This window comes from Panicum virgatum, chromosome 1N, assembly GCF_016808335.1.
Source record: "Panicum virgatum strain AP13 chromosome 1N, P.virgatum_v5, whole genome shotgun sequence".
Taxonomy (NCBI): domain Eukaryota; kingdom Viridiplantae; phylum Streptophyta; class Magnoliopsida; order Poales; family Poaceae; genus Panicum; species Panicum virgatum.
The window spans coordinates 47,124,414-47,138,307 of NC_053145.1; the positions used below are offsets into that span (position 1 = coordinate 47,124,414).

The window sequence follows — 13,894 nt, forward strand, 5'->3', positions numbered from 1 at the left end:
TGGTGATTCAGCACCATGTTCTTACTCAGCGGCAGCGAGTAGTACCTCACACACCAGTTAGCCATAGAGGAGGCCTCCATCAGTGACCGCAGGGGTGAGAGCCGCTAGCCATGAGGTGCATCGAACAGAAAATGGGGAACGAAGGTTGGATGCCATGGTGGTCGAAGCCGGTCATGAAGAATGAAGCCACGGTGTAGTGGTGGCCGAGAGCAGCAGCTCCAGGCCAAGGGGGTGGCTTCGGTAAGGCCAACCGCTTACCAAGGAAGGTGGAGAACAGTGACAGGCTAACAGCATCAACGAAGGCAGCAGCCGACTGGAGAGGGAAATGTTAGAGAGGCACCGACGACGCACGTGTCGTCCCTATGCGGGAGCGCGTAAAATGGACGCGACGGGCAGAAGCTTGCTGCGTGGCGAACAGGCGACACTCTCTGTGCCGCTATGCAGTAATTTTTTTCTCGCCCGATAAGAATCAGACGTGGCGTGATAGAACTGGGCAAACAACTGAGAAGCTCCCATAGATCTCCTTTTGGTTCAGCGATATGGATCTACATACATATTAGTGGGTATTGAATAACCTCATTATCCTGGCGTAGGCCTCTAGTAGTGGCTGACTGAAAAAAAGTATAATCTCGAATAATCTATCTATTATCTTATTATTTGGTTAATAAATGGAGCATCCATGTTGGCTCTCAAAATCTAGAAATTCCCACATTAATCAGAAAAAAAAAAGAAAAATTAAAATTACCCACCACTGCCATTACGAAAAAATTAACCTAAAATACCCATATACATGTAACAAATTACCCACCAGTACCATTAAAATATATTTCTATTTATAAATATAAATCTATCTATCATTTTGCATATTAAGCTACATATCCTACATAACTATAGGATACTAGCTACACAATCAATTAACATGTTTTACCACACGTATATTTTATTATATTACTAAAATCCCAAATGCACCTTCACAATTATATCATTATTAGTCAAAATAAACAAGATAATTCTAGACTTTGCACTATATTAGACTACCACCCTCCAAAGATTTGTTGCCGACATTGCTACAAGACATACCGCACCTCACAATTAACACCACAAGCTCAAAAAAAATAACACCACAAGCAGATCAGTAACCAGGATAATATCGATCAGGACATGATTGGTATAATAAGGTCATCCCGCTTGAACATGAACATAGATTTCTGAAATTGTGAACGGTATCTTGTGCTTTGCACTATGGAGATTTGTTGGCTTTCAAAAAGCAAAAAATTGGATCGATTGTTCCCAAACAAAAATTAGGTCATGGAGGCATGGCTCCATGCAACAAACGACAGAATTAAACATAGTAGCAACAGACGACCAAGAAGATCATAAAGTAGGGAAGCTAGCAAAAGAACAACTGAGCCAGTTGAACTAAGTAGTGGGCAGCATTGCTGCAAGTGCTGGCAGATAAGAAACATGTTACTACTAATACAGCGAATGGTAGTAGCTAAGATCGAGGAGATAGATAGTCGTGACAGGATTAGGATTGTGTGCTTCCCATGCGGCCACATAATTGACAAAAAAAGATATAGGCAAAAGGAGACACCACTACACTAGCTGTAGAGAAACACTCTTGATTACTGAAGTAAATAGCCTGTGCTGATAAAGATTTAAATTTATGAATAATAATTAGATAAAATATACAAGATATATTTAGAATATCAATACTAGGCGCGCAAATGCGAGGGTCACCTCACTAGTTGGTACACAAACCTAAAGTACACAGCAGATGCCTCCTCCTTTATTAACTTGATATTTCTAACGGAGCTTAATTTGCCATGACTTCCTGTTGATTCAGGCGCTGTCTGATGATGATAATAAACGGAGACAGCATTTATTCATCCAGATGAAGACGACGATGACAAATGATGATCATCTACAGATGTCCACTCATCAATGGCAGAAACAGTTCACCAGGTGATCAGGCTGAACATGCTGGAGGCAGGAGACAGTGACCAGCATAATAAGAGGGTATCATTTACGGCGTCATCATATATACTCTGGAGTGCTCACATCGTGACCATTTTTATTAGGTGCTGATTCATTTTCAGTCATATTCTGATGAGACAATGCATATCAGTACTGGGCCAGCCACAAGTCTCAACTTATGCAGAAAAAGGTGGGGCTTTTTCTTTATTGGGGAACTGAGCGATAGAGTAGGGTGATCTGCCAAACATGCTGGAAGCGAGACAGCAACTTGTACAGGCACAAGTGGACGACGCCCCATACCGTGTCAAAGTAAGACTCGACAAGAATGATCTGAGCACCTTTGTTTAGAGTTATTTGACAGGAGGAAATAGCAGCTTGTTATTGCTTGCATTGCTGATACAGCACTAACTGATGTAAGCTTTGCTTTCTGATGGTCTACCCTACACTTGGTTCCAATCACGCGCTGCTGCCTCGTGCGCAGAAATAAGCATATACTACGTTCCATTACGAGTGCTGCGAATCTGAAGTGGTTGAGATTTTTTTTTTCAGACAGCCCTAGAACAATCACTAAGACCTTATTTGAGAGTCACAAAAATAGTAAATAAGCTTTGTGTCTGTCACACATACACACCTGTGCACTGACAATTCAGTCTTACATATCTTCAGCTATCAGTGCGCAGTGGTTCAGCTGCGTTTTCATATCTCCGGCGGGGCATAGTAGACGACAGGCAGGGCTAGTGCGAGCTGACGTGGCGCGTACTTGTTCAACCGGGGATCCGTAATCAGCGACGAACAACTTGGGATTGTTTATTTGTGTTTGACTGCTGCTCACTGCTGCTAGTAGCTCTCTACAGTACAATATTGTTTTTCCTGATTTGTGATTCTGATGGTGTCATCTCAAGAAGTCAAGTCACCTTTGCAACCACTCCTAAATCAGACGAGCTAGTTGTTCAGTTAGGGGGAAAGCAGGAATTGATGATTCAGGTAACAAATGGTCTCCCCTGCATGCTTGCCTGAATGCAGCCCCAACGTCAGTCCTGCAGATCTGGATTACTCAATGGTCATTCGGTTTGTTTGCTATCTGATCATTAGATCATACCTTGCGTTGCATGTTGCATCCAGTTCATTTCTTTGGCAGATCCTGACTGGTATATATACTACAGATAGCCAAGGCGGGCTTGTAGCAATAATAACAAACGGATTCAATAGACAATTGGCGGCGGCACATAGCATATTCTGAACATTGCAGTTTGGTGCCTACCAAGAACTGAACCACCATTGGACTTTGAAGCCGCAGTTCCTTGCAGTTTCAGACCACTCATGCCATGTTTATGTCAGTATAGTATAGTATAACACACTTACACACCAACCTTTGCATGGTCAAGACATGGCTGCGTGCCACGGAGTGCTTTGAGCTAGCCTTTGACTCGCGACGCGACACGCACGATCCGTGATCGATCTGTCGGAACGGGGGGCGCAGCGCCTGCACGTACGAAAGCTTGGCCGGCCGGGGAAGAAGACGGAAAGGTGGCAGCGCGAAGACGCTGCCGCGCGGCCGAACGGATAGCATTCTTAACTCGCAAGCATGCTGGGGTCATAGATTTCGCCGTGGACTGGCCGAACTCGCACGGCCGGCCAGGCCGCCGCCGTGCCGTCCCCCTTTATTTGCCGCGCGCTGCGCTGCCGCGTTGCCTGCCGGTGAGCCGGAGAGAGGAGTGGGGGCACAAGCAAGGAACAGAAAGGCGGTGGGGTCTTTGGAAAGGCCTGGGCTACTTGGCCACTGCTGCTAGCTCCTAGCTGTCTACCCTGTGTGATCGTGCGGTGGTGCGCTCGCTAGCTGCATCGACGACCGTCGACCGGCCGGGGCAGCCGGGCAGGTCTTCCCTCTATCTCAAAAGCCTCGAGAAGCAACACGATCGATCGGCGCGGGCGGCCGGGCGAGGTGGCCTGACCGGCGTCGCGCCATGTGTGCCGCCGACGATGATCGGTGCCGGCGCCGCGGGTCGCTCTCCGATCCGCTTTGTTCCGTTTGACCTGGGCGGGGGGCACCGGTGGGTGGCGGTGGGTTGCTTGCTACAGCGCGCAGCATGACCGGGCACGCGAGCGACGGCGCCAGTGCGTACGTGCGGGCAATGATGAGACCCGGGGGGCGCGACGTGTGACGCGCGGCGCCCAGCCCGGCCGATTCCGACGGTGGGACAGCTAGCTGCATGGTGCTACCTCGAGCGGTGTTAATTAAGGAAGGAACCGTTAACTACTGTTGTGCAGTTAATTAGGAAGGTCTCGCGCGGTAATTAATCACATCACAGTGGGGGGTGATCGATCGATAGTGACAACGAAACGTGTCGTGACGATGGATCGATCGGCATGATTTTCGAGCGCGTCCGGGACCGGGCGCACGCACTCGAGAGTCGGCCGGACGGGTCGTCCTCGTCACGGATACGTGGCGAGCTCGGAGCCGATGCGCGCGCGATACGATCGTCGCCGTCGTCCTTGCAGCAGCGAGGGAAAGCAACACGCAATGATTAGGGGGAGATAATCTTCTTTAATGGAGCGGGGGGTTGTACTAAAACACGACCCCCGGGCCGCTCGCGGGACGCAATCGCCCCCGCGCGGTCGCCATCGGCCGGAGCGGTGCGCTGCGTGCTCTGCCGCCGATCACGAACCCTGGCCCGGCCGGCCGGCGCGGCGAGCTAGCTACCGTAGCGGGGGGCTCCGTAACCAACGTGGCAGCGCGATCGAGCTAGGGGCGGGCGAGCGCGGCGGGACGGGACCACGCACTGCGCCGCAAAGTTAGGGTGCCCCGCGCGCGAACCGACCCGAACCGAGAGCGGGGGGCGCGTGCGCGGCGGCCGTCGCGACACGCGACCCGGCCCGCGCGCGGTTCCGGCACGGGAAGTCGGCAAGTCGCCGTTGCGCGGCCGCGGGGCAAAAAAGGAAAAGCGAGGGCCGGGGCAGACGTGCGCCGGGACATTTGTTGCCTGCCGCTTTTGCTGCCTTCTCTGCCGCCGGCCGGCCTCCTCACCGCAGCCAGCCAGCCAGCTTACCGAACTGAAAAAGCCTGAAACGGAACGAAAGGCCCGCCACGGGCCACGGATGCTCATCCATTCCGAGCACGGGTCTCTCCCGACCATTTTTTTCCCCATCTGCCTCAGCTGATCCGCGACGCCGACGATCCCTCGATCCGAGCTCCAAGAGGCGATCGAAGCGAAAACGCACGTGCGCCGCGCCCCCGGTCGACCTAATCTGGCTCGCTTAATTTCGCAGCCATACATACAGCTCCAAGAGTACGTCGGTACGCGGCCGGCAGCGGCAGGCGGGCGGGCATGCATATCCGATCCATCCGCGAATCTACGCCGTCGTGTCCTCCCGCATGTCCATTGGCAGGGGCAGCCGTTGAAATGCGGAATGGCCGGGGCGAGGGGGACGACGGCGACGTGCGCTGTGCGGGGACGGCCCGCGCCCCCCGGCCGTTCCCACGGGCCCACCCCGCCGCCGGAAACCCGTCCAGCCGGCCCGGGATGGCGCCACGGGGAAGGCCGAAGGAGATGGCCGCTGCAAGAGCCAAGAGCCCAAGAGGCATGTGCTACGCGCGACCTGGCGCTCCGGTGATCTGCAGGCGCCATACGTGTAGCAAGTGGCGAACGGCCTTGCGAGTTAGGATTGTGCAGTACGTATACGCGTGTGTTGTATGGATACTACGCTTGCCCTTTAATTTCTTTCTCCTAGTCCAGTTCTCCTAATAATGTCGTGTATGTCCGCGGTCGTACATTTGTAATACCACCGCATACGTTGAAGGACGGTGTGGCATGGCTACGAGTACGATTGTACGAAGGCTAAATGTCTTTCACCCGTAGCAACGCACGAATCCACCAACTTGTTTCACAAAAAGACCCCTATGAATGAGTCCGTATATACTTCCAACTTGATAAAACTAGCTAGTTTCACTGTTATCCTTCAAAAGATAACAGAACGGATCCATATTTTTTCGATCGAGAAAGAACAAATAAGTTAGTTAGAGAGTACTGTACCTGACGGAGAAACGATATAACCATCTGTACTAGTAGGCGGTTGGCAGAGGCATACAGTGTCGCTCTGCAAATTCAATTCGTGAAGGAATTGAAGTACACACACAGTGACAAAATAGCCATGCACCGTGGAGAATAAATTGAACAAACATCAACTCAGGTAAGGTCTCGCCATCAGATCGATGGGATCGATCCACTTAAACTGAAAATCAGTGGGCTCCCCTCCACACGGACCCGACTGGAAAGATCTCGCGGTCCTCCCATGATCTCGATGTGGATGAGTACACCCAGAGGTTGATTTTTAGCTGCCCAAAAGAAATATCCAATGTTCTGTGCATGCCATGCCTGCCGTTAACTGTGACTGTGAGCTGGCTTTACATGCACAACAGTGCAGAAATGGCCAGAAATTCAGATCTCGTACGTAGCGCCACAACTTTTTTTTTAAAAAAAAACGCAGCGCCACAACATAGGGCAAGGTTACATTACACGGGCCATTATTGGATCTGCGCAGCGCTCCCCGGGCCCCGGCCGATGATTGGACGAGGATCATGCTAGTTGCATCGTCTTCGTAGCAGTAGCATGCTGCTGCAGTGCCGAGAGGTCCCCAAACTCCACACTCCACATGCAGGGGCGAAGCTAGAGTTGAATCGAGGGGGTGCCCTGTCCATGATTCTGCTGCTAGCTCTCTAATTTATAAGGTGAAAATTTGATGATTAACATTGAGTTTTTATTTCGGCGTGGGTGCCCAGGCACCCCCCGGAGACTACCTAGCTCCGCCCCTGTCCACATGTACGGGGCTGATGAGGTGCGCTGCTAGCTGCGAGATGCTCTAGCTGTACGCGTCGGAGGAGCGAGCTAGCGGCGGCTGGGGACCTGCTGCGTCGTCTTTTGGCGTGTGGGCACTTCCATTGGCCGGATCGGACGGACAGGCCAAACGGGATGGGGCGCCAGCTGTCGAATCAACGCGTTCTTGACACAGCAGACGGATCAAGCTCCAAAGAGGCGGGTAGCAGTGCTGTGTTTGGCACGATACTCTTATCTTGCCCATAACGCGGGTACGCGACGACGTTTGTGTCGCCCATACCAAAAGAAGGTACTGTTTCGTTTTGGAGGAATTCGCACGGGAAATACTGTTTTGTTGCAAAGACCCCATGACTACTGACTCCTGCACATTGATCTTAGTTGCACAACATGTGAGGCAAGTTTAATAAGTTCAGCGGACACTACCTCCACTTGTATAGTATTATATAATTCACGTTAAATATTCATTCTTGTTGGATAGTTTTCAGTTTTTCTTCAAAACAAACTCGGTTTAATTGTTACTCCGGCGCCGTGAGCATGATAAACCCGCACATTGATCAGTAATACAAAAGGCACAAACTGTGAAGTTGCAAGCTACAAGTGACAAAAATTTCTAGTAGCACATATATGTTTGGTGGGACACGTCAGCACAGTTTTGGCAGAGGGGCTCAATTGGCTGGCAGGTGGGCTTGGATCCACCTGTCAGCCACCTAAGTCCCTCTGCAACAACGATAGAGAACCTGCTTCCGTTTGGAGGAATTCGCACGGGAAATACTGTTTTGTTGCAAAGACCCCATGACTGCTGACTCCTGCACATTGATCTTGTTGCGCAATATATGTGAAGGCAAGTTTATTAAGTTTAACTAGCAACACTACCTCCACTTGTGCATAATGTAATTCACTTTAAATATTCATTATTATTTTTGGAAAATTTCCAGTTCGTCATCAAAATAAAGGTCGGTTTAATTATTATTCTCACGCCGTGAGCTTGATAATTAATCCCTTAATTTGTAAAAAAAAATGCATTGCAACCAGCCCAATCTAACCTTGGAGAAATGGTCAAAACATTTGACGGAGAACAGTCGCGTCACTCTTCCAAACAAGAGTTACATGGCCATTTTCAGCGATGACGAACAAAACTAACCAACTGGTCCCTCGAATGATACTGAAGGATCATGTGCTAGGTAAAAAAAAATATTAACCACTCCATGCATGGCCATCAAAGTCAAAAGGTTAACTAGGAGAGACCCATTGCATAACCCCCGCCCGGACAGCCCGGCCGCCGGGCCACCAAGCACCAGCACCACCGCGTGCTGTTGCTTCGCCGCCACGTCTCTTTCCCTCTAAAACAGCAGCGCCACCCCCGGCCGCGCGGCCTCATCTCGCAGTATATAAGCCCCCCGTCGCCCCCCTCCCACCTTTAATCTCCCCTTAACAACTCCACCACCACTCCCCCCCTCCGGACGAATCCGCCCGCAACGAGCCCAAAAGGTTAGCGTCCTCCTTTTCGATCTCCATCAGACCCGCACCCGTATGCTCTGATGGTTGTGCTACCTGTGATCTACTGATCTCTGTTTCTTTATGGCGCTCGCCATGTACTATCAGCCGCGCTGCATCGACGACGACCCAGCTTCGTCGTTGTTGCTTGTTTAAGTTTTTTGGTTCTTGATTATTGAAGTGCTTTGTACTGTTACCAATAATCTTCGTCAAGTCGTCGTTGTTTATGCTGACGAGTAGTACTTCGGCTTATCTTGTGTGTTTATGCATCTCAGGCTGTGATCGAACAAAGGGTTTAGACGGCGATCCTTGGCTCACTAGCCAGGCAGGAGATGGAGAACGACGTGCACCATCACCAGCAGCAGCAGCGGCAGCGGCAGGAGGCCATGGAGCTGCCCCCGGGGTTCCGGTTCCACCCCACCGACGAGGAGCTCATCACGCACTACCTCGCCAGGAAGGCCGCCGACGCGCGCTTCGCCCCGCGCGCCGTCGGCGAGGCCGACCTCAACAAGTGCGAGCCATGGGACCTGCCCGGTACGTGCAGCTAGCCTCGATCTGCCGCCTGATCGATCGCTGCAACAATCTTGTCACCATCAGATTCGATTAGAGGTCCGTGCGATCATTAAAGATTGACGCCGCACGTGCGCGCTATGTGTGGTGCTGGTGGTGTGCAGCTCGGGCGACCATGGGGGAGAAGGAGTGGTACTTCTTCTGCGTCAAGGACCGCAAGTACCCGACGGGGCTGAGGACGAACCGGGCCACCGAGTCCGGCTACTGGAAGGCGACGGGCAAGGACCGGGAGATCTTCAGGGGCAAGGCCCTCGTCGGCATGAAGAAGACGCTCGTCTTCTACACGGGGAGGGCGCCCAAGGGCGGCAAGACCGGCTGGGTCATGCACGAGTACCGCCTCGACGGCAAGCACGCCGCCGCCGCCGCCGGCAGCAGCAGCAGCCGCCTCATCCCCTCGATCAGAGCTGGCGCGTCAAAGGTGCGCGTCGCTGCATGTGATGCATGCCGTCGATTCCCTCTGTTATTACGGATTCGGTCGGGACCATTTCCTCGCCAGCGAGTGGCGTGTGGTCGTGTGGATCCATCTAACCGCTGTTTGCTGCTTGGCCGCGCAGGACGAGTGGGTGCTGTGCAGGGTGTTCAAGAAGAGCATCGAGCCGCCGGTTGTGGCTGCCGGCAAGAGGTCGTCGGGCTCGGGCGCATGCATGGAGGCGGCGGACGTCGAGGGGCCGTCCGTGTCCATGGCGGACGACCTCGCTGCGTGCGCGCTGCCTCCGCTGATGGACGTGTCCGGCGGCAGCGGCGCCGCCGCCATGTCGCTTTCAGCAGCGGCGGCGGCGGGCATCGAGCTACCGCCGCCGCCGTCACAACACGTGACCTGCTTCTCCAACGCGCTGGAGGGCCACTTCCTGAACCCACCCTTCGGCCTGCTCCCCTCCGCGGGCCCGGCGGCCGCGGACCACTTCGCCATGGCGGCCTCCGCCTCGCCGTTCCTGGCGAGCATGATGCAGACGCAGTACGACGGCGGCGCGGGCGTGGGCGGCATGGTGCACGAGCTCCTGCGGGAGGGCGGCGGGTGGTACAGCAAGCTGGGCGAGAGGGAGCGTCTGAGCGGCGGCGCGTCGCAGGACACCGGCCTCACCTCGGAGGTGAACCCCGCCGCGATCTCATCATCGCGGCAGCACATGGATCACCATGACGCCTCCCTCTGGGATTACTGAGCTTGATCGCCTGCGCGATCGGATCATTAAAAATTGAATTAGTATTAGTCACCGGATTGGAAAAAGGGATTACTGTTGTACTGTACTTGTGCAAATGAATATTGTCATGCAAAAGGGACAAAAAGAAGTTTGTTTGTGTAATTGTAGATTGATTCGATTTGGAATTACTACTATAATGGGATACTGATAGTACTATTGAATGACAAATGAATATTACGTAACGCGGAAACCTTGTAGTAACCCCACAACGCACCAACATTATATTATTTGGACGATAACTGTGAAGGTTTTCCACCGCAGAAATTCTGCAGTAATCCCGCAACTTATTAAGATTATTGTTGTGTGACAACTGAAAAAGTCCCTTTTGAATGCACAAAATTCCAAGGTTAATGCCGGCATGCCGAAACATACTAAGACTAAGAGTATTTTCATGTGACAGCAGGAAAGTTCCGTTTCGGATGCCGAAAATGTGCAGCAATCCCGCAACATACTAAGAATATTGTTGTTGGAACAGCTTGAACAGCCTATGTGTAACGCCGAAATTTTGCAGTAATCTCGCAATAAATATTTTTTTAGATTATACAGTACAACTCAAACACTCACTTCTATGAACATTTGTACTATTGTGTAACAGCTAGAGATGCTATTTGGAATACAGAAATTAAGACTATGTTTATGTGAAAGTTGGAAAGATCAATTTAAAAAGCAGAAATTCCGCATCAATCCTGCAATGTGCTAGGACTATTGTTGCGTGGCCGCGTGAAAATGATCTTACTTGGAATGCAGAAATTCTACGGTAGCAGCATGATGTTCTCATTTAAAATAAAGTAAATTTCATCTCAGCTCTTACTAATCCCTCGGAAGATTGCACCACAAACACACAGAGCCATTAAATTTGGACATTGGTCGAAAGGGAAAATATCCACCCGATCATGGAGCCTAGTATCTAGCAAGTGCTTCTTTCTCCCTTTGAAAGGGAAACAGATGGGAGTGATATCATCTTAAACCTAAATGCTTGACTTATAGTCGTGCCGGGCTAATCCAGCATTGAACGCTCCCTTCCTAGCATGGTTTGGTGGCGCCTGAGCTATCAGTCCCCCCTGCCACCCTTCTGTCCCACGCATCTCATCTAGCTAGTTTCCGCAGGCGCCACGAGACGGCCGCCGGCTCCAGCTCTCCAGGGTGTGTGATCGGTGATCCTCGTGCCACCGCACCACCACTTCCAGTTGGCTGTGGGCCTGTGGCTCCCCCATGCCGCGTTGCGTCGCCGGCGCAGGTGGGGGAGGAGGGGTGGGTGGAGCCCGCGGCGGGCGATCCGGCCCCCCGTGTCATCCGTTTTGTCCGTGCCCGCCGCATCGGCACCGGTGGTGGTGGCGCCCCACCCGTCGCTTTCCGTCCAACACGGCGGCCCCGCGGGCTGCGCTCCGGCTGATCATTGAGCAGCAGTAACGCGACGAGACGGGGAGGTTGGTTCACCTGCTGAGAAACAAAAGAGAGAAAAAAAAACTGCCGTGTGCCGGCAGGGGCGAATCCCACGGGGACAGGTGCGCCCGCTTCTAGATCCTCTGATTCCCCGGGCCTGTCGCGTACCGGGCGCTGGGGGGGGGGGGGGGGGGATTATCTTAGCATATCTTCCCCCGGCTTTCTTTTCATCTGTCTCGTATCTTTGGACGTCGATCCGCTCAGTTTCGGATGACGACGCATGCGCAACGGATCCAATTAACAAAGGTTTTGTGCGCCTGCGTATCCGGCGCAGTGCAATCCTACTCGGTCTCTACGTGTACGCAAACCGCACGCTGCCAGGTCGATCGATCGCGGTCGTGCTCTCATTTTGTGTAGTGTTCGTGACTGGGGTTGGGAACCGGTGCTGGGAATATGCCGGGGCATGATTCCGAGCTGGAGAAACACCGCTGGTAGACCACAAAACCCAACCCTGCTGTCCTGACGTGCAGATGCACAGAGCTTTTCATGCGAACTCGATGGGATGCAGGGCCAGGGTCCAGGCTCAGCTCCTTTGCCACTTCTTTTCAGGGATTCCTTTAAAAAAAACTTCTTTTCAGGGGCAAGATAATATACTAATTAAACCCCCCCAAGTTGGGCAGATCCATACAGCTCTGGTGTGCGAGGTGGTGCCACCGGGAGCCCTATCGCCCTCAGCCACATCAGCAGAACACGTCTGCAGGGCCGAAGTGGCGCGAAACTATGGGCGGGAGGCTCTTTATTTTCCGTTCCCGGCAGTACTGAAGATCTCGATGGGTTTCAGAAGACCGTTACGCGAACATGAGCACCATTGGCTGGCAGCTAGCTACTCGTGCGGTGCGACGAACGGAAGCAAATCCTCTGCAGTACTGCAGAGGGACTCACCCTCACTGATGTGTGGGCCCCACATCACTCGAGCCCACATGTCAGGGGGTGAGTCCCTCTGCAGTACTGCAGAGGAGACTCATCCGCGACGAACCGGGTCAAGATACGTCGCGGCGGAGAGCAGGGCATATCCCTGTCACTGTCAGCAGGGGACGCCTCTGTATCTAACAAAAGTTGGTCCAGACAAGGGAAGACATTGGCACGCCAGAATAAAATTGCGACGAATTGGAGAGCGGAAAAGGACGTGGGGGATGGGAATAGGTGTGGCGTGGATTGGACGTGGAGCACCTATGTGATCCGTGACTTTAGGTTTCAGTGCGTGTTTAGATCCAAAATCCTAAAATTCAAAAAAAAATTTAAATCACCTGCATGGTATACTAAATATAGTCGAAAAGTAAATCGTATTACACAAATAGACTATAAATCGCGAGACGAATCTAATGAGCCTAATTAGGACGTGATTCGACACTAAATTATTACAGCAAAGCTACAATAAACATATGCTAATGATGGATTAATCAGGCTTATTAGATTCGTCTCGTAGTTTAAAGACGAGATCTATAATTAGTTTTGTGATTAATCTACATTTAATACTTCAAGTGTTGAAAAATTCTCTTCCAAAATCCCAAAATACAAAATCCAAAGTGAACTAAACACATCCTTACTACTACCTCTTGGTCTTGGCCCTTTTTGGTTCTTCCACGCTATTCTCTGCTAGAAAAGAATCTTTTATGCATGGACTACTAAATAAAATTTATTTACAAAATCTCTTCAAAGATGGGTGTAACGTTTCGTGACAAATCTAATAACGGTAATTAATCGATGATTGGCTACAGTAATACTACAATAACTATCATCTGATCACGCGGTCAAAGGCCTCATTAGATTCTTCAGAGTTCCTAGCGCGGGGTTCTGGAGTTGGTTTTGTAAAATGACTTTGTTTGACACCGTAATTAACGGTCAAAATATTACTATTCCTTAGCATAGCACAAACCAAACAGGGCTAAGAGTGACACACAGGGACAAGGGTATACACCCTAGCCTTCGTATTTTCCCTTTTGCGACATTGGAAGAATAAATTATTCTTGAGATAATTCGGAGGTCGATTATGGTAGAAAACATGACACATGGATTCGAATATGAGTGCCCTAGAATGAGGAGAATAGAGTTTGAGTAAAATTTCGAGTGCGATCGGGACAGAAGATAAAAGTATTTATATATAGTGAACAAAAACACACAACGACCAAGCATTCCAACTACTACCCACTATTTAAAAAAAAAGTGGCCCATAAAGCAAGTTGGACAGTGGCCCATATAACAATAGGGAGGCCTGGCCCTGAACAACGTAAAACAATACATTTGGAGGCCTGGACTGGACCGGCAGAAAGTAAAAAGAAAAAAGGAATCCGAATTGGACTGGGGTATTGAACCCGACGTGAATCGAACACGCAACCTTCTGATCTGGAGTCAGACGCGCTATCAGTGCGCCACGGATGC

General features: G+C 51.3%; 1 protein-coding gene and 1 non-coding gene across 2 annotated transcripts; one reads left to right on the forward strand and one right to left on the reverse strand.

Moving 5' to 3' along the window:
- Positions 1–8,224: 8,224 nt before the first annotated feature.
- On the forward strand, positions 8,225–10,233 carry LOC120656200 (NAC domain-containing protein 92-like). Its single transcript, XM_039934233.1, has 4 exons — positions 8,225–8,297; positions 8,579–8,837; positions 8,978–9,291; positions 9,428–10,233. Exons 2-4 carry the CDS (start codon positions 8,636–8,638, stop codon positions 10,031–10,033), a joined length of 1,122 nt encoding a protein of 373 aa, XP_039790167.1. The 5' UTR covers positions 8,225–8,297; positions 8,579–8,635; the 3' UTR covers positions 10,034–10,233.
- Positions 10,234–13,822: 3,589 nt separating this feature from the next.
- On the reverse strand, positions 13,823–13,894 carry TRNAW-CCA. Its single transcript has one exon. It is a non-coding gene; the product is annotated as a tRNA-Trp (tRNA).

Excerpts from the sequence above, each read along its gene's own strand:
- LOC120656200 (XM_039934233.1), top strand. The coding sequence starts at position 8,636 with ATGGAGAACGACGTGCACCATCACCAGCAGCAGCAGCGGCAGCGGCAG. Across the intron at positions 8,838-8,977 it reads CGAGCCATGGGACCTGCCCG|CTCGGGCGACCATGGGGGAG; the intron begins GTACGTGCAGCT and ends GGTGGTGTGCAG. Across the intron at positions 9,292-9,427 it reads TCAGAGCTGGCGCGTCAAAG|GACGAGTGGGTGCTGTGCAG; the intron begins GTGCGCGTCGCT and ends TTGGCCGCGCAG.